Source organism: Platichthys flesus, chromosome 21, assembly GCF_949316205.1.
Source record: "Platichthys flesus chromosome 21, fPlaFle2.1, whole genome shotgun sequence".
In the NCBI taxonomy this organism is placed as follows: Eukaryota; Metazoa; Chordata; class Actinopteri; order Pleuronectiformes; family Pleuronectidae; genus Platichthys; species Platichthys flesus.
In genome coordinates, this window is record NC_084965.1 from 2,433,662 (window position 1) to 2,454,120 (window position 20,459).

The window sequence follows — 20,459 nt, forward strand, 5'->3', positions numbered from 1 at the left end:
GATTGCAAAAGTAATATGCTACAGAAAAACCTGCAACTTCCTCTGTGTGGTTTTGTGCCTTTCAGGTTCCTTCTGATCCAAGTACCTCAAGTGTGTTTTCTTTTTTTGTGTGTTGGTGATGAGGGAGAATGCAAATCAGCGTTTGTTTTTCTGATCTATCAGACTCAGGTATTTGTTAACTGATACATTTTTAGAAAATGCCCCAGCACACAGGCGCACAAAAAGGTGTGTGAGTCTTTGATCACCCCCCCCAAAAAAAAATATGTAGCTGAGTGGGTAATTGATTCCCGGCTCAGCGTCAGACCTCCCTCAGTTCTCTCCTACAAACACCTCTGTGTGTAAATCACGCATGTGTGCATGTATACACAAGGCACGTCCTGAATTTATGAATGGTGCTTATAGTCATCGCCATACATCACCGTATAGCGACCTTCTCAGTTGGCACTAATGGAATAACAGAACGAGACAGAAAGCAATTATGATGTAAATGAATGCAGTTATTTGTTGGTGTCATGTATACCCTGGATGGATGGCCAGGATGCATCGCTCCTCTAATTGTTTTACTTCCAGTGTTTGATGCGCTGCCATAACGACAATGAGGCAGTGTGATATATCCCCCCCACCCCTCAGTGGAACATGGCTGCACAAAGCCATTCTTAGCGAGGGACGTTGTAAGCCACTTTAACTGACCAAGCCCCCCCTCCCTCCCGCGGTGTGACTTACCAAACAACATGTGATCCTACACATGTGAGCTCGGGATGTTTGGCAGGACACGGGCGGCTGTGAGAGAACGAGAGGAGAGAGAAAGAACGCGGCGTGCCTGGTGAAGGTGCGTGGAGTCGGGAGCTGGAGATGAGTGTTCCCAGAATACTGACCCGCCCACAGACTTGTCTTATTTCAGATTGGTAGAATATCCCCAGAGACATGTGTGCAAATGTGTGCAGACAGTCTTTCTCTCCGCCGCTCTCCCCCTCTCTTTCTCTTTCCCTCACTCTGCGTCTGTTTCTGTCTCTTTTGACTTGCCTCCCTCGCGCACACATGCGTTGATAGAAACGAACAACACACAGGAGGAAAGAGACGAAAGCCACATTGTGCACAGAGCAGAATTTGGCAGACCCCAAATTGGAGACTCAGGAAGGTTGGTTATGATAAGAGGATCAGGCTGAGTAATGGGTTCAAAGGATGATCATCTGTTTCCCAGTCTGCCGACACGGGGGGGAGAGAGGAGAGGCACAGAGGCATGGAGGGTGTTTGCACATCCCATCTGCAAAACACAAGATTATTCAAGACAATAGGTAAATCCACCGATGAATTCCCGGGGAAATGGTGCAGACAAAAGTGCACACACAGAGCGACATACTGTACATGAAAGAGCACGTGGACGCACACGGCTGGATTCAAACGGCGCCATACATGCTGTGCGGGGCGAGCGAGAGAACTCCCACACCTTGAGGGGGCCCGGAATGATAACCTTGGGTTGTGTTGAAGGAAATTGTTTGTTGTATTAAATGCTGTTTGTCCCTTTGCATGTTTACTTACCTCCTCTGGGGAGAGTCAAAGATGGAAGATATGCGTAATTGAAACTTGCTCCTCCCGAGCCTGAATGAGGAGCATTGTTTGATGACAGCATGTAAGGCATAACGCTGCCTGGCTCACATTCAGGGAATCCCATTTGAAAACATGACTATCTCTCACTCCCCCACTTTACGATGCACCCGGGGCACACAGTGCATTAAATAAAGAGCGTTTGCTGCAGACCTCTGGCTCTGCTTCCAGAACCGTCGGCCCACAGTGTGACAGGCATTCAAATAACAATGTAGAGGCGTGTGAGTGACTTGTATTCTACAAACTGACACGTACAGATCGTCATCTGTATATTTAATTTGAAGGAAAAGTTTTAATTGCTTGAGTATTAGTACTTTATTCATACAGCACATTTCAACAACAAGGCTATAGCTTCTACACAACAGGCAAAATGCAAAGCCACAAACAACAAAACAAAAGAACATTTCTATACAAATTAAATAGATAATAGGAAAAAATAAATGATGAGTTAAGCAGCTGGAATGCAATTAAAGAAATTTGAATTTGATTTACACCTAAAATGTTCGAAAAGAAGGCGTCAACTGTAAAAAGGTGTCATGAGGTTATTTCCATCTTTGTTGCTAAGGCGTTACAGTACCACTGTGATCACAGCGGTTGCTATGGAGTCGCATACTCGATGTTGATTGGAGGAAGTAACTGACTCTAGATCTGTACATCCACTTTTACACAATGGTCTTTACACCTGAACATATGTTGTAGGGGTGTAACAGCACATAAGACCAACTGGGATCTCATTAACCAAAACGAAAGACATGCTGTTGTGTTGTCAGTCCACGTACACAAAATATGAGTTTATACATTATACATGATATGGTATTTATGTTGGTTGTTGAGGTGTTACCCACATTCACATTGTTTAAACTGTGTATTTCAAATGAATTGATGTTTGAAGGACTCAGAACAGATTAAAGGAGCAAATCTAAGAAAACAAAAACATATTCTGTCGTTGAATATCTGACTCATGACCAGGTCGATGTTTTTCGAGGCAGGTAACTGGTTTACCACTGGAAACTGATATTAACATGAGGCAAGGGTCTAAAATAACCGTCCAGTGATTCATCCTCCGTCTTGCATAAGGTGACATTTCTTCCACTTTCCAGGAGCAGCACAGCAGGTGATTAATGCCACGGCGCTAGGTGACATTTAAGAAAAGAGCTCGTCACCAACAGAGTGACAAACTGATAAACATTTTGCATGGAAAATAAATGCAACTAATTGTCTGGATTGCCTCAGAATCCCCCCCCCCCCCCCCCCTCCATCCCTGCCTCAAAGTCACAGCCATTGGCAGTGTCGAGGAGAGAAAGCTTTTCATCCTTCCTGTCATCAATTAAGGACTTAATTTCACTAAAACCAGACAGTGACTGCCGTTTAATTTCTCTATCAGAAATGTCATTACTGGGCTGTTTGAGCAGTAACTCATTTCAGAGAATGGAGGCTGTTACGGGCTTTTCAGTCCTGATGAGATACTACCATGAAGTACAAAAAAGAAGTAATGGCCAAATGACAAATGTGATGAACGGACCTCGAACTTGACTGAAGGCCAGGAAACTGAGGCATGTTGGCTGAATACTAAAGAACACAAAGGGCTGTTGTGTTGATACATGAGCCATTGTGAGATCTCCAGACGTCCCTACCTTGAGAAAGTCTCTGGAACTCATATGTAATCTCCGTATTGCCACGGGGTAATTGCAGGATATTACATCTTAAACCTGATAGCCCTTATATCTCGGAGCTCATCCAGCGGCATGATAGCGACTCTCGAGTTCTTGCTCACAGACGGGAGTTGAAACTAATCTATTGATTATCAAGCTGAACGTTCCAGTGGGAGGCAAAATTAGTTATTTTAGGCCTCGGTGTGAAAAGGAGTCAAACGAGGAGAGGGGAGACAGGAACAATACCTCGGAACAGCAGGAGCTCCAGGTGCCCGGCGCAGATGAATAACACGTCACCAAGCAACCCGAGCGGGGATGTGCATGTGTGGGAGAAGGAGTGCAAAGAGTACAAAAAGAGAGAGAGAGTGAAAAGAGGAGGTGGTGCATGGAGCCGATGAAGTGACTTCCCCCCTGGTGGCCCGAGGAGGCGAGGGTGTAATAGATTAAACCGGTGTCTCGGGGCTCATCCCTCGGTGAACTCTGTCCTATTACGAGTGGCAGTGTGAGTCTCTCCGAGTCGCCCCACGCCGCTGCAGAGTGGCCAGGGCTGCTGGCCAGGCCCCCCCGATGGCATTCCACTGTGGTGAGCACTGGCGTGATGGAGATGCTCGGAGGCAGCCAAGGACACAAACCGATGTGACTGATGGCAGCACAATAAAGCGAGCGTCTCGTCTGCACAGTCTTAGAACCCCCCCCGGTATTAAGAGGGACATCAAATGACTCTCCGGGGCATGTAAGCTTTTCTCTTCTCATGATAAGCTCATTGTGCTCCGTGGTCAGTTCGGCTGCCAAAGGTCTTTATCCCCCTTCTGCATGGCGGAGGCTCAAACTGTCAGTCAACGACTCCAGTGACCTTATAAAGAAGTCCCTCATACACAACACTGATACTAGTCCGGACTCACACCACCGAGTTATAATTGCCTATCTCGGAATCTCAGAGAAATTCTCTCACTGTGGCAGCTTTGCATTCCAGAAATAATGAGTTGAGTTTATCGGGGCATTGTTAGGACTATTAGAGCTTTGCTGCAACCCAACAGGCAGATCTTCAGCTCCCGGATGATGGCTGCTGTCATGTGGTATCAAGAGGTTTCGCCCTCGCCCGGAATTAAGCGACCAGACACGTCCAGAAGCTTCTGCTCGGAGAGAAATAGGTTGGGCTTAGGCGGCTGCAATTAGAAATGTGCGATATATTCCAGGCATGTTTTCGCTGAGCTTTGATTTGCTCTCAGGGGATAAATGGTGTGAGGGGGTGTTAATGATTCATAAGTTGTATTGCAAATATATAATACTGTGGTTAAATGGATTTAAGGCCGCCCTGCGCATCTCAGATTAAACAACATTTGCGTTGTTTTTGCAAACCCCCCCGTTTTAATCACCAGCCTCTTCAGGTAATACCTGCGCTCGGCACAAACAGACGGAATCCGCCTGCTAATGACTCGCTGTGCTGAGAGAACGATTCTTGGGGGGGGGAAAGTCGAGATTGGCCCACGGGTGTTGGTAGGAGTCCGTTCCCCATGTCAGTGGTTTGAAGGGAATATCGAACTCTGCTGTTGTACGACTCAAGTGAACACAAACACACTGAGAACTTATTAAATATGCATATCAGCCTGCTTCCCCCCAATCCCCCAAAATAACCACCAGGCTGAAAAAAACAAACAGATGCAACAAACACTTTCGACTGAGAAGAGAGACGGCAGTGACGCAGGGACTGTGAGGTTTCAAGTGAGACACGTATTCCATGGATTGGCTCTTATTATATCTCACTATAAATCCTCAACAAGCTCCTCCCCTGTTCCACAGTCGAGGCCACGCCCGGACGTGTGAAGTGTAAAACTGTACCTGTGAGACCATGATGCATTGATTCGTCCCCCTGTCCTAAATTAACAAATTCCCTTGGAATATAACAGGTTCAATTGGCAGGAAAAAAAAAAGTTCCTTCATTCAGTATCACTGGCAGTGCAATGAAGGTGCACATTTACATATCAAAGGGCGCTGCACCATGTCTAGAATTTCAAGTGCGTTCTGTTGTGATGTTGAAGAGCAGCAGCACTGACATGAGAGGAACTCGGTCTGTCCTCCTTACACATTCTACAGTTGATACACTTCCCTGTTGTGTCCGCGGCAGCCTGTAAAATGTGCATGACAAGTGGAGGCGTAATGAGACACTTCAAACGTGCCTTTGGAAAATGCACATGTGTCGGAGACGCGTTTAAGGAGAACATATGTGTGCATACGTGGTGAGAATGGTTCTGTGTGTGTAACTAGGCCATCTTCAGTGACGTTGGGGAGAAAAGAGAAATGATCCATGCAGTCTGAGAACGAATGACCAGTTTCTCCCTTCCAGGAAATTTCCCCTATGGCCCCGAGATCGGATTTGATCCTCAAGTCAAGTGTTGACACATTAGCACGTCTTCTCATTAACTGGGAGTTTCTCATTACCCCCTCCTGGCCTCATTTCATTCCTATTTAACAACACATAGCCCAGACCCTCTTGGGCCGTCCTGCATCTCAGACATATTGGAAAGGCAGCCAGGCACGCCACAGTTTAGTTTTTTTTTGCAGCCCCAAATCGGAGTATTTGAATTAATCTGAGGGATTTGCAGGACACTTAATCATGTGGGGGTCCACGCAGCGCTCCTCCGGTGTCAGGGCGGCCGCTCCCTCCTCCGTCTGCTGGGAAAATGAGCTCCAATTTGTTCCTGCGATGTCACCTCCTTTCTCTGCTGTAAATTAATGATCACCGGTTTAACACATCCTTTCAGTCCTGATGAAATACTGTAGCCTGTACGAGGCCGGATAAATAAATCAAAAGAGCTGGGTAAATATTATAATGAGCGGCAGTGTAGTGATGAATTCATGTGGGAATTCACCTGACAAAGGTCTGGAGTCCCTCAAAGTGTGGACGATCATTTCACATGACCGGCCCCCTGGTGGCCACATCGGAGGAGCTAAAGAAAGAAGAGTCTTTCCTTGGTTTGCTGATGGTTTTGAACCAACACTGAGAAGTCAACATGGTGTTTTCTTTAGTGGAATTCAAATTAAAAACAAATCCTCGATCAGCACCAAAGTACTTCCTACCCCGGTTGAGAAGCTTTTATATAATAATGCAAACAAACAGACAAACGCAGACAAAGATATCATTATCTCCTCGTGGAGGCAATTACATATCCACCAGTTAAATTAATTATCTTAAGATAACAAGCGTGGTTAAGAAAATTGACCCATCTGCAGCTTTTTCCAATCCACAGATCACTTGGATCAAACGTTTCTTTGTTTTACGATCTCACTCTTGTCGGAAATTAGTTTCCATCTGCAGCATTTTCTTTTTTCTCTTGTCAAACTGAGTTCAATAACAACCTGAATCACAACATTGTTGTTTGCAATGCAAACAGATCATTGTGTAGTCGACGTCTTGATTTTGACCACATCTCTTATTTTATATTAATTAATATTCATGTCATAGCTAATTAGGTAAAAAGAGATGATACCTTTTGCTTTGTGGGCATGTGATCAATTATTTTAAATTAGTTAGCTGTGTGAAAACTAAAATTATTTTCAAACTTATCAATTTTAATGTTGCTGAACCTGCCTGCACCTCAACATTATTTATCAAGCCCAATTATTTCAAATAAAGGCATTTGCTGTTCTCGCACATAATTATTTGTCAGCTGGAACTCCGGGATTCCTGCTTTTCTTGCTGAGGGGCATTTATGTCAGAGCTGTGTTGTGCCGTGTGTGGAAACAGCCGTACACTCCTCAAGTCTTCAGAAAGCCGAGGACTACATGGAAATTATCCAGTTACAGAGGGTGAGAGTTTGGGCCTTGTTCCTAATTGTGGTGATGCAGCATGTTGAGATGGAGAGCAGGGCCTCGCCTCATCCCCAGTGACACTCATAGCTAATGAAGCTTGGTGTACACCTCCTGCTGTCCGCCCCCCCGCCATCGCCTTCCCTCCTCCTTCTCCACCTGTGCGCGTGTTCCAGCTGAGCCATGCACGTCTGTCTATAGGTACTAATCTGAGCATGGCGTGATGTAGCCTGCAGCACAAGCCTGCCTGCTATTCAGGCATTTATTTACCTTTCTCACTTTCCAAAGCTGTTTTGAAAACTCCAAATAGCGAGAAGGTCCTCATTGCACGATTGATGCGTTCGTTGGAGTCTCTAAAACTTTGCGACACAAACAATATTGGACTTCTATTGATGTCGAGTTCCAGTACTTCACAGGAACCAGCAGGAAGTTCGGAAAAAACCTGAAATAATGACTGTCGTGCGTTTTTTCAGCCACTTTGTAGGTGTCGCTTGGCGGGAAGAGTTTAGGTTCTAATGTAAGGATCATCAATTTGATTGGCAGCCACACTAGAGTCAGTGTCTGTAACCAGAGCCTCAGTCTTCTCTCTGCGTCGTCACTTCATGGGAGAGATTGAAAAGGACAGAGTGTGTTTCCTGTTGAAGGATCTCAGAGCCGTGCTCGGCCAGTTGCATCTGGCGCACTGTAATCAAACCAATCACGGCGGTTGATGGTCAGTGATTGGTTTCAGATTGGCTCGCCTTCACACAGCACTCGTCTTTCCCTTTTTTTCTTTTAACGGACACCTGCTGCGGCGGAGACACTGTGAAACCGATGGCGCTGGATGAGAGACACAGGGCTTGAGAAGCATCTGCTGTCCCTGTGAAATCCTGACTGCAGCGTCTATGATCATTTCTAGTAGTTGGACTCTAATTACGTCGCTAATTCATGTGCATTTAATTTGGACAGATGATTGCTCGTATTTATCTTGCAGCACAAAAACGCCTTTTTTCTCTCTCATCTCACATTCCCCGTCTCCTTTTGCTCAAGCTCATTTCTCAGCTCTATCACCAGCTGCTTTCACTCTGTGTCTTTTTGGAACAACGTGCCAGGCGAGCTCGAGTCCTGGGGCAGAAAGATAGCATTGCCGCCCCAGCGCTAACATGTTAGTCAATTTGAAATACACCGAAAGGAATGTTTCTCATGTGACTCCGGGGCCAGTGGAGCGTGACCGACTGCGAGCTCGCCAAGTGGGCTCGGTCACACATGAGAGGGCAGGAGACGGGCAGCAGCACGAGCACAGGTGTCACTGCTGTCGGATGTTTATACCTCAGCACCCGACACGCAGAGGATGCCAATGCCTCCCCGTGCTTTCTGACTAATTGACCCTGAGCTGATATGTCAGGCGCTTGAAGGGGTAGAGCGTACGCAACCCCCCCCCCCCCGAGCTGTTGTCTGAAGAACTCTTGTACGGAGCTGAGGTTCTGCTGAACCACGTAATCACCGGCTTGACTTCCTCACTGTGTCGGGGTTACCACATTAACCTGGTCAGGACCTACCGGGAGTCTCTCGTGCAACAGGCCCCGCTCTGCTGTTAACCTCCATTTACACAACAACATCAGTAGTGATGTCACATTTGCGGTTGTTCTCCCACGTGTCTTCTCCTCCTCTTTGTTTCTGCTCTTCACTCAGATGTGAACAATGTGATCTGAAAGCGTTTTTTTGTGTGCAAAGAACGTAAACATAGGAAATCACCCAAATCCTGGAATTGTGTCGGATACGCCGCGGCTGACATCTGATCGCAGTTACTCATCCCTGCAAAAGCTGGAGCAACTGAAGTGAACCCAGGGCAAGCTGCTGTCAACACTGATGCTCTTATTCAGTTACAGTGTTTCCTCGAGAGCTCTTCGCTGGTACAGGACGAGCACTTCAGAGGGAAGTGAATTTACGGACGAGGGGTGCTGACACGTTTCTAGGCTGTGACACGATTAGATTCGAGGAATAAACTGTCAGAGTGAAACAAACTTTAACTGTAACTCTAACTCAACCCTCCCGTCTGTTGTTTCTCCGCAGCCCCTGGACTACGAAAGCAAGAAGGCGTACACCTTTAAAGTAGATGCCACCAATGCTCATCTGGATCCACGATTCCAGATCTTCGGGGCCTTCAAAGACACAGCAACCGTGAAGATTAACGTTTTGGACGTGGATGAGCCCCCGGTGTTCAATAAGCCTTCGTATGTGATGGATGTGCACGAGGACACACCCGCAGGCACCATCATCGGAGCGGTGACGGCACAGGACTTAGATGCCAGCAGCAGTCCAGTCAGGTAAAGTTAAACTCTCCTCTCTGAAATAATCACTGCACACACACACACACAGACACACACACACACACACACACACACACAAACACCTGTTGTAAAGGCATTCTGTCAGGTTTTCTACATCTTATTAAGTCTTTTTTTTGTTGAATGTGAAATTGCTTAGGTTACGTTGGTTTTATTAAACCATAGGAGCAAACGTTGGATTTTTAACATATAGTTTATGTTCAGCAGAAAACAAAATCTCCTTTTAAAGTTTTAAAACTGTTGAAATTAGAAAAAAAAGCTTGATGAGAAGCAGAGACACATCAAAATCATGTCTTTTGGCTGGAAAACATATTTCATTCATTTTCAATCTTAAAAGATTCATCTGCAGTTTCAGTGGATTTTTCAAGTCCGTCCTCGTTATGGACTTTCACAGACGAGCCAAACATAGAAATCTAAGTAAAATCATTTAATTATTTGTTGTATATCTTCTGCTTAAGCTTTATACCAGCGGAACCAAGTGGGTTGTTAATGTCTGACTGTGTTGTGGGCTTGTTGCTGCTTGAATCCTGTCCAGTTCACGGGGATCAGCATAGAGACAAACTGCAGGTCTGTGAGATCCAAAGTTGTCCAAACCAAGTTCATTTAAGCTGGGGTTATGTAAATCATTTTGATATAATCCACAGTGGCTAATAAAAACTTCTGGAGAATGAAGCGGGCCTGGAACCGAGAGCACATCTTCATCTCGAGAGGCTTTACCGTTCAACCAAATCTTCCTCGTTACTCCCGCGAGGACAAAAGAGCTTAAGAGCAAAGCACTGCGATAATGAAACCAGTGATTGAAAGTTCGAGAACTCTAATCCATTCATCAACGTCTCCCGTCTCCATTCATCAATGTCATCGTGGCTTTAATCTGGAGAGTATTGCCAGTTTTACTCATCAGCTCGAGGACTAATCAATCTATGTAGAACATTTGACATTGTCATGTAGAATCCTGCTGGCGTCATGTCTTCGCAGGTCAGTAGCCGCTGGTGACGTCGAGCATCAGAGAATATTACCAACGTTATTAGTGGACCTGTATTTACATAACTGCACCTGATGTATTCACGGTGAAAATGACACTCAGCATGAGAGTGCAGATGTTATCTGGCTTTGAGTTTGACAATGACTGATACAAACTGTATTAAAGCTGCATTTCACATTCATTCAAACTGTACTTTAGCTGCAGCTGATGTAACTTATGTTCACTTTCCATGTGACATCTCTGTGTTATATATGGTGCGATGGGAACTCACGTAACTTTTACTATTTCAGCGATGTCCTTAAAACAGCAACTTTATAGAGTTAAAAACTTCCGGTCCCCTCAATTTCTGAATCCTATCTTAAATTTGACACCTTCTTTTAATTATTTTATCAAATGATTGGTTGTCTTGCATTTGGCTTCAGTCTTTGAAGCTTTTCAAGTTTTATTTTCTAAATTGTGTTTGAATACACAGTCTTTTATTGGGATGATAATTAACTATTCTTTAGTTCCTCTTCTTATTAAGATTAGGAACTACACAGCACCGTGCTCAGGGGCTGTGGAGTCATTTAGCTTTGCAGAGAAGTGAGATGGATCTAACACGATCTTGTCGGAGTTCTGTTCTCCTAGTTTCTTGTTGAAATTGACTAAATTAAGAACAGAAAGTTGTTACCATGCTTTTGTTTTTTCCCGATATCCTCCATTTTACACCACAAACCTTTTTCTCTCATTGAAACCATATCGTTTGGTAGAGATACAATCTAAATAGAGCGTGAGAGCTGATAAGAAGTGGAAGCAGTGAATTTGTAGCCACACAGAAGCAAAGGAGGTAAACATTGAGTGAAACACTCTTTCTCTACTTCTTAATTTGTATATTGCACATGAAAATAAACTTGGGCAGCCTAGTGTTGCAGTGGTACAAGAAGGTTCTCGGTTTGAATCCCGGCTTGGCTGGGGGGTCTTTGGGTTTTCTCTTGCCCAACATCTCCTGCCTTGATGTATAACACACATGTTTAACAACAGCCTATCACACTTGGCTGATCCCCGGTCTGTAGTTGGTATTTATACAGTGAGACATTCAAACATCATTACTTCATGTTATTGATCTGATACGCCTTGATCAACACCTGATTTATACTGAGGCCGAGTCATTTCCAATCTCTGTGTGTTACTGTGAACCTCACAAATACACACAAACACACACACATGCATGCTATCCTGCCATAAAACCTGAGATAACAATAGACTGTCTTTCCAAAAGACAAAGGAAGTGCATTAAAAAATGAATGAGGAGCCTTTTGTTTTTAAAATCTATTAGCTGCTGTTGCTCGGGCAGATTGCTTTGTGCTAATGGCTCCTTAAAGATGTATCGCCAGAGCGCCACGCAAATGGCAAAGATACCTGTTGCACGCAGTTGTTTTATTATGAATATTTTATTCCGGAGACAACAAAAGAATGGAAAAAGGCAGATATATAACAAAAAGCTTATAGTCCTCCACTCTGCGGATCCCCACTTTGTCTCCAGCACTTTAAATATTCATCAATATCACAGCTGACATTGTTCATTTGTGTGCCTTCAGAGAGCAGCCGTGCATTCTTCACTGCAGAACAATAGACCCAATGACCCATCATGCATAGGGAATTATGCTTTTAGACTTTAGACTCTACTGATTCTGCTATTTAGCGGTATAGTGCCGGAGTTATCTCCGGGGAGACAAAAGGGCATCATGAATACTGCATTGTTGGACGTTTCTAAAGAGCTTCCCCGAGTCTGAATGAGTTTTAAACACTGCACTTTTGGCCTCTGTACAAAACGGTAATATCACAAATCACGCGAAGAAGGAAAAAAACCCTGAAGAGCCCCAATGTCCCGGGGCCGTGAAGGATCCGAGGCAGAACCTTAAACACTGAAAAAATCAATAACTGTGGCAAATAAACTCACATGTGTCGTCTCTTTCTCTTAAATGACCTCGTGCATTGTGCGTTCCGGTCGCTGGACTGAATTAACATCAATGTAGTCCAGAGCAGGAGATAACACTAATTAACATGTGTGCAGCCTTTAGTCCGGAGTGTATAGATGTGTGACGTCTTTCTCACGGCTGCTGGTGAGCACTGGTCTCTTTAATGGAAACTTGAACTAGTGCAGTGTCCCTTTGTAAACCTGGTTGTAATGTTCTGTCCTCTTGTCCTGTGCTGCTGCAGAATTACTCTTTGTCATTAGTGAGTCGACCTCAAACACTTGTACAATACAGAGTTGCTTTCTATTGTCTGAGTGCAGAGTGAAGTTAGAATTTGTTGTGTTCATCCTACCTGGTTTATCTGCACAGAAGGCAATGTTTTTATAAAATGAAACAGAACTTTGTGTGGTTTATATAATTTTCAAACATTGCATTCAGGTATTTCAGGTCTGTTTTACAAACGGTACAATCTTAAAACTTTTCCAAATAAAAGCTTTGTAGTCCTGCTCAGTAGAAAAAACAAACGCTGAGCTTTTACTTTGAAGAGAACTTGCTATAGAGGAAATGATTCTTTGGATGAGATCAGCGCCGACAAAAACAACAAAAACAATAAATTATCAAAATGAGGTGGAGTTGATTTGTCCACCACTTCTGCAGTTTACTAGAAATATTTAAATTGAAGGTATCGAGTGTGAAGCTGACAGCATAACTGGCTTGTTAGATATTTATTCCACACACAGACACACATGCAGACATTTGTGGAATAATTTGCTAGATGTAAAAACACTTTGACATTTAGCTTGAGAGCAGAGTGAGCCGCTGGGGTTTGTTGTCTTGTTAGAGGGAAATTTCAAAAACCTTCACCCACACAGTGTTTGTGACTCAGCCTTTAATATCGTGGTTAAGAGGCCGGGCCACACCGACTGTGAGCGTATACATCAGAAGCAGCTTGACTCAAATAACACAAAAAAAAAAAGCGAGAGTTTTGCCCTGAGGTAGAATTGCAAGCCATTGATCTCTTGAACTCTTGATGGGGAGTTTGGCTGCACTATTTATCAAAGAGATTCTCACTAAACTATTTGGACACGATCGTGTTGGCTTGAAGGCTGCACGCTGCACGGCGGTAAAGAGCGGACGTGGACAAATCTGAATTGAAACAGAAAATTTGACGGAACGAAGCTGGTAAAGTATTTCCTCCTGAAGTGGGATCTGAACGAACGAGAGGAATCTTCCTCCAGACGCCCGAGTCCAGATTCTACAGTGTTCAAAAACAAGCGTGATAAATATTAACCAGAAACAGCCTTTTTAAGATCAAACAGCTTCGCGCTGTGAAAGAACAAAAAATGGCAGAGTGGTGTCTGTTCTTGATTTGAAAGGCTCGAGCCTCAGGCCCATGAGAAATTAAGTACCGTCCAGGAGCAAGGCACCGAACCCTCAACCCCTGACCGTCCCTGTGAAGATCCATAAAAGACAACAACATATTATTGTCTCCTCCGGGAGCGCCACCGATGATGACAACAAAATTATTAATGAAAAATCGCCTTTTAAGTTCAGATAGCATGGCGTGATGAATGGCGCTGTCAGTTGCACGCCGTTTGGTTTCAGATCTCTTCTGTGTCTCAGTTTGCATTCAGAGCCACTGTGGACAAGACCAGAGACGCGTCTCACAGAGGAGGACGTCTCACCATCTGTTCTCAGACACAGAGCCGAGCATCTCAAGCCTTTGGTTCTGCGTCGGGTCTGAAAGAGATTGATATGGTTTCAAAAAGTGCCTAAAATTCATTTATGCTCCCAAGAAAAAGCCTTTGCTCAGCATCGACCAAAGTACGTGTCGCCCATTACGAGATTGGAATGTATATGCGATCCTCAGCACATTTTTCTAGAAATGACCATTCAGAATGAGTAATGAAGGCTGTGCCAACATTATATTACATCTAATTCATGAGCCCAGGGAGGGAGGGGGGAGGGGGGTCACGGTGGTTAAATTCACCGGTTAACGTTGGATATGAATGACATTAAACAAACGGGTTTCTTTTCCCACAGGTATTCCATCGACTGGAAGAGCGACATGGACAGCTACTTTGACATCGACCCAGTGGAAGGGACGATTTCCACCAACGAGCTACTGGACAGAGAGACCATCGCCCAGCACAACATCTCCATCGTGGCCACCAAACTCAGTGAGTATGACATCGGGATTGATCGGGATTCGTGCAGGTGTCAGTGTCCGTCCCCGGCCATAATCTGTGTGAAGGATTTAACACACTTTTACTCAAGTCAATACTCAATCCCATTTTTTCCGGAAAGGTTTATAGGAGCCTATAAACCATGATGACTCCCCCGGAGGAAATGTATCTTCAGGACATTTTCTCCTCGAGCACCCTCGCCAACTCTGTTTTCATTTTTAACTGCCCTTTTTCCAACACGTTTGATGACATTGGCATTGGGATGGAAGCTCCCCCCTTTGCCAGAGTCAACTTTTACTTACACTGCAGTAAAGACGGGAACCTTTCAGAGCTTTTACAGCCGGCAGATGCAGCCGCGATGGAGTCGCGAGCTGATGTGGAGCCGTGGCTCTAAGACATGCCATCAAGCTAATTACCTTTTTATGAAGGAAGTGGAGCAAATTTCCGGATAAATAAGCAAATCCATCGTCATCAAGTCATCAAATCTGCTAAGAACCGTCAAAGTCATTATCCCAGAGGCAGGCGGGTGCTCAATCAAAATTACCCACGCTGTATATTCATTAGGATCGACTGTGAAATATAGCCCGTTAAAACTCCAGTCATTGTCGCCTTGGAAACTGATTTTACTCACGTCCCCTCAAGGTCATGGCAGTGACATGCTAATTTTGTTTTCAATGTGTGTGTGTGTGCGTGTGTGTTGTTTCTTTCTGTGCCTCGTGTGTACAAGTGTCATGGAATGTGAGGGGGACATAAACTGAAAGGAAGGAGGAGATGGTTTTACAAGGGCATCGCACGTTCAGCCGATCATACGTGACGCAGGAAGCTCGGCTACACCTCCGCCTCCCCGCATTCTTATCGCCTTTCTTTTCCCAAAGTCAGCCTCTACACCAACCTTTCTGCTTCTCCTCACCAAGGACTGATGTTTGTCTAGAGACAATCCCCCCCCCCATGACAGAAAAGAAAACGCCCATCCATAACCAGTGTTTAATAAAAGTAATGGTTGCACTGGGCCAGATAAAACCGACTCCAGCGTTTGAGTCACAACTACTCAGTTCAAAATGTGTTTGTGACCTTGAGTGAGATCTGGCAGAAGTTTGTGTTCCGAGTATTGGATTGTTGTTACGGCTCCTCTGTGATACATTGTGTTATCGTCGCTGCTTGTTATTCGGGTTTTGAACCATGAAGAACATCAATATATGCTAAAAAACAAAGATGCCCGTACAAATAATGCATTGTTTGAATGAAGAGAGGTCACGCACACACACACACACACACACTCACACACACACACACACACACACACACACACAGACATACACACACTCAGTCGTCTGGAGCAGCCTCAGTTGGCAGCAGTTTTCAATACACAACAAATTACTGCAGACCTCAGTATTTGACCTGTGTCTGCAGATGCCGTTTGTCCTTGATGCTTTTTTCAGTTTTAACATTTATCCTCCCGCACCTTTTATTCCCCGTCACAAAGACCCAGGAAGGAAACATTCAACAATACCAGACGTCTGATGACATTCTCCCTTGAATGACGGCGCCCCCCCCCGCCCTGATTAGCACAACACCTGAGTGGGAGGCTCTCCACCGACACAAAGCCTTCGGAGATTTGTGCGGTCATCGCTAGACACCGCAGTCATGCAGCAAAATGAGAGCAGTGTGTGCTGCTCCCCTGGGACACGGTGCACAGCAGAAGGCTTGTTAAATAAGAGCCGGGGCTAGATTAACGCTCACACGTTTTTTGGGGGCATTTAAACCCACCAGCAGTTTTTTAGGAGTCAAAGAAAGAGGAAGATCTATTTAATGCAATAATAACCTTGGCAGGAGGCGATGAGGGAACACACTTTACATCTATTTGCAGCAACTGAATTTAATTTCACACTTAACATTTACGTTGTGGGAGTTTTTTATTTCTTACTTAGTGCGGCCGCAGCTGTATTCTCAACAGATTATCTTCCAGGAGGAATCTGTCTATCTCTGTTTTGCAGCAGACTTTATAGTGGAGTGAGTTTTTAATTAAAAATCATCTTAATCAAAAAAAAATGTATATCCAGCATTAAAGCAGTATAAGCTAGAGAACGTTACGGCCGACAGCTCGAGTAAGCAATGCAGGATTCTGCTTTAGTGAAATAAACAGAGCATGTGTTCCTGGGCTGAGACGCTCAAACTCACCAGAGCTGAACACAACCACGATGCCATTGCTCCATCTAGTGGGCTGAGACACATATCACCCATGATCCCCTTTGAGTCAGGCAACAGTTGATAGTGATGAGAAGAGGAGGAGATGACGAATGTCTGCTTGCAGGACTTTTTTTTGACAGATTCCATTAATTTGGAAGATTTCAAGTGGCTGCAGTTTTTTTTTTAAAGGGCCAAAGACGTCAGGACCTCGCTGACAGAAAATATCTGTTTTTCCGCTGGCGAAGCTTCGGTGTTAGTGGTTCAGTCTGTGCAAAGCAGCAAATCCCATGCTCAGTGTCATTTTTTACCTCTGTGGGAAGATTGCCTGCTCCATCAAGGTCAGAGACAGGTTACTAACTGAGCTGCGTCTCCAATCCCCTTGAGACGACTCCAAAGATCCCCCCCCCCCCCCCCTGGCTCTCCTCCCCTGCATTCTATTCAAACAGCCAACTACACACAAACCTTCGCACCCACGCACATGTGCACTCACACAAATAAGTGCACATAAAGCCCCCTGCTGCAGAGAAAAGCCTATTCCCACATCGGATCCATAAAGTTTACCTTTACTCGGGCTTCCCACATAAAAATAACATTTCCCCACTGTGCCCCTGCGGTGAGGAAACACTGTAAAAAATAACCCTGGATTCAAGCTAGTCCCTCTCAAGGGGGCCTTTACGCTATAATTAATATGGGCTGCACATCTTATGGCTAGAACCCATAACAGAAGAAAAGAAAACTAAAAAAGAAGTGATTCTCTCCGTGGAGCCATATTCCATAGTGTGGGTGGGGGGGCTGCTTTATTTGTAGGCAACACATGGGATGCATTTGTTTTTGTTTTTATTTAATTCTCCTTTTCATCATTAATCGAAAGTGTCGTAAAAACAGCAGAGTCCGGCTGCAGTGTAAACAGCAACAGGATCCAGATTTAGCGTTTGACCAGAGTGTCTCACAGGGTTAGGGTTAGAGAGACTCTGACTGGACACCAGGCCATGAGGGATGATTTAACCAGTCCGTCATAACCCTTTATACTTTGGCTCATGAGGTGTTAGTACTTAGGAAATCCACATGATGTCAGTGCTGTGAAATAGAAACTCTGTCCAGTCCCCACATGTAAATAAGTGATTACCTGACTCTGTTTTTTGTGTCTCTTCCAGACAGCCCTGTCCTGACCAGTCGAGTGGCCGTCACCGTCCACGTCCTGGACATCAACGAGTTCCCGCCTGAACTCTCCAGTCCTTACGAGACCTTCGTGTGTGAAAATGCTAAAATGGGACAGGTAACGTTTGCATTCACACGTGTTGATGTGTTCAGCGAGTTGACGGCCCTCGATCCAAGTGTTGTTTGTCCTCTCGTGGAGATGATGCGGCTTCAAGGTGCCTGTTGAAAACCACGGGAAGGTGTTAAAGTCAATCTGCGAGGTGTTGATTCATGTAAACATTACATTACATTACATTACATTTCATTTAGCTGACGCTTTTATCCAAAGCGACTTACAATAAGTGCATTCAAACCCGAGGGTACATACCAAGGACGACAAGAATCAAGAAAATACAATTTCTTCAAATAAAGCAAAACTACAAAGTGCTATAAGTAAGTGCCATTTAAGTGCTAGTAAAGTGTTAGTTTCAAAAAGTTGTTAGTGTTTTTTTTTCTTTTTTTTTTTCATTCAAGGTAAAGTCGGAGGAGGTATGTTTTTAGTTTTCGGCGGAAGATGTGTAGACTTTCTGATGTCCGGATGTCAATGGGGAGCTCATTCCACCATTTAGGAGCCAGGACGGAAAACAGTCGTGTTTTTGATGATTGTTTAGCTCACAGTGAGGGAGCAACGAGCTGATTGGCCGAAGCAGAGCGGAGTGAACGGGGTGGGGTGTAACGTTTGACCATGTCCTGGATGTAGACTGGACCGGATCCGTTCACAGCATGGTACGCAAGTACTAGTGTTTTGAACCGGATGCGAGCAGCCACTGGTAACCAGTGAAGGGAGCGGAGGAGAGGAGTAGTGTGAGTGAATTTAGGTTGGTTAAAAACCAGTCGAGCTGCTGCATTCTGGATGAGCTGCAAAGGTCGGATGGCAGTAGCAGGTAGACCTGCCAGGAGCGAGTTACAGTAATCTAGACGTGAGATGATCAAAGCCTGGACCAGAACCTGCACCGCCTTCTGAGTGAGAAGGGGGCGTATTCTCCTGATGTTGTACAGCATGAATCTACAGGACCGTGTTGTTGCAGAAATGTTGGCAGTAAGGGAGAGTTGGCTGTCGAGTGTTACGCCCAGGTTCCTAGCCGTCGGAGTGGGGGTTAACACAGAGTTGTCAAAGTTAATAGTCAGGTCGTGGATGGGAGAGTCTTTCCCTGGAAGGAAAAGAAGTTCAGTTTTGTCAAGGTTAATCTTCAGGTGGTGTTGAGACATCCACTGAGAGATGTCGGTCAGACAGGCAGTGATTCGTGCTGCTACCTGTGTTTCTGATCGGGGAAAAGACAGGATTAGTTGGGTGTCATCAGCATAGCTATGGTAGGAAAAGCCATGTGAGTGAATGACAGAGCCGAGGGAGTTGGTGTACAAAGAGAAGAGGAGAGGACCTAGGACAGAACCTTGAGGGACCCCAGTAGTGAGGGAACAAGGTTCAGACACAGACCCTCTCCAAGTTACCCTATAAGTGCGTTCATTGAGGTAGGAAGAGAGCAGGGAGAGAGCAGAGCCTGAGACACCGAGGTCCTGAAGGGAGGAAATAAGGATCTGGTGGTTCACTGTGTCGAATGCAGCAGAGAGGTCCAGAAGGATGAGGACAGAGGAGAGAGAGGCTGCTCTAGCAGTGTGAAGCTGCTGAGAGACAGCAAGGAGGGCAGTCTCAGTTGAGTGACCTGCCTTGAAACCAGACTGGTGAGGGTCAAGAAGATTATTGTGGTTAAGATAGGAGATTAAACGCTGGCAAAGAGCCGTTGTTTACACCTGGTCAGGAAACAGCTGATTCTTCTCTGTAAACACAAACCATTAGGTTTTGATATCGACACCTCACACAAGGTCGGTTCTCATCGTTTTAAGGTAGCTGGAATAAAACCTTTTGGTTTTTCAAGGTTTTTTTGCTGAGAACCGTTAAATTCACCACAAATCTACATCTCTCACTGACTGTGTCATACACTTGGATTCTGCAGGAGAGGCAATCACACACAGCCCTTTGCATATCCGCAACCTGGAGCACATTGCCCATGATGTATTCGAGACGCAGCAGGGAATTTGCCCGTGTCCATTGTAAACCACCTGTGCCTGTAAATTAGCCCATTAACTAGCATCTATATGCACTTAGCGATGCGAGGGAGCAGCTCCTTTGGCAGTCAATCAAATCGCTGTTGAGTCCTCATCACTCGCGGCCTGTGACGTGGGCGCCCTCCCGTCTGAAGGCGTCACTGTCTTCCTGTGAATTTGTCGTATTTCCCGGCCAAGGTCGACTCTTAGAAGAAGAGTCTAATTTGATGCTGAAGGACGAAGACAAGTTTTCTATCGATGATCTGCTGAAGGCTTGAATCCACTCAGCGGTTGCACCTGCTTCTATTCTCCACGTGCAGAAAAATACAACAATTACACAAAGACAAAGGCAGAAACAATGAAAAACAACAACCACCTTACATCGAGATCAGCTGTAATTATCACACAATATGTGTCTCGTGTTTATAAGTCACCGCCTTCCTCCCTCCTCTGTCCTATTTCCTACTCCCTCACTCTAATCTCCAGCTTTCTATCTCCTATGTCCTCTCTTGCCCTCC

The 20,459-nt window shown here is 45.0% G+C and overlaps 1 protein-coding gene across 1 annotated transcript in view; it reads left to right on the forward strand.

The window, feature by feature from the left end:
• LOC133933016 (cadherin-12-like) overlaps positions 1-20,459 on the forward strand; it is an 85,352-nt gene that overhangs the window by 57,126 nt on the left and 7,767 nt on the right. The window contains exons 7-9 of the mRNA XM_062379969.1: positions 9,117-9,370; positions 14,372-14,508; positions 17,856-17,977. Of these exons, the coding sequence (XP_062235953.1) occupies positions 9,117-9,370; positions 14,372-14,508; positions 17,856-17,977 (513 nt within the window). The remainder of the gene's footprint in view (positions 1-9,116; positions 9,371-14,371; positions 14,509-17,855; positions 17,978-20,459) is intronic.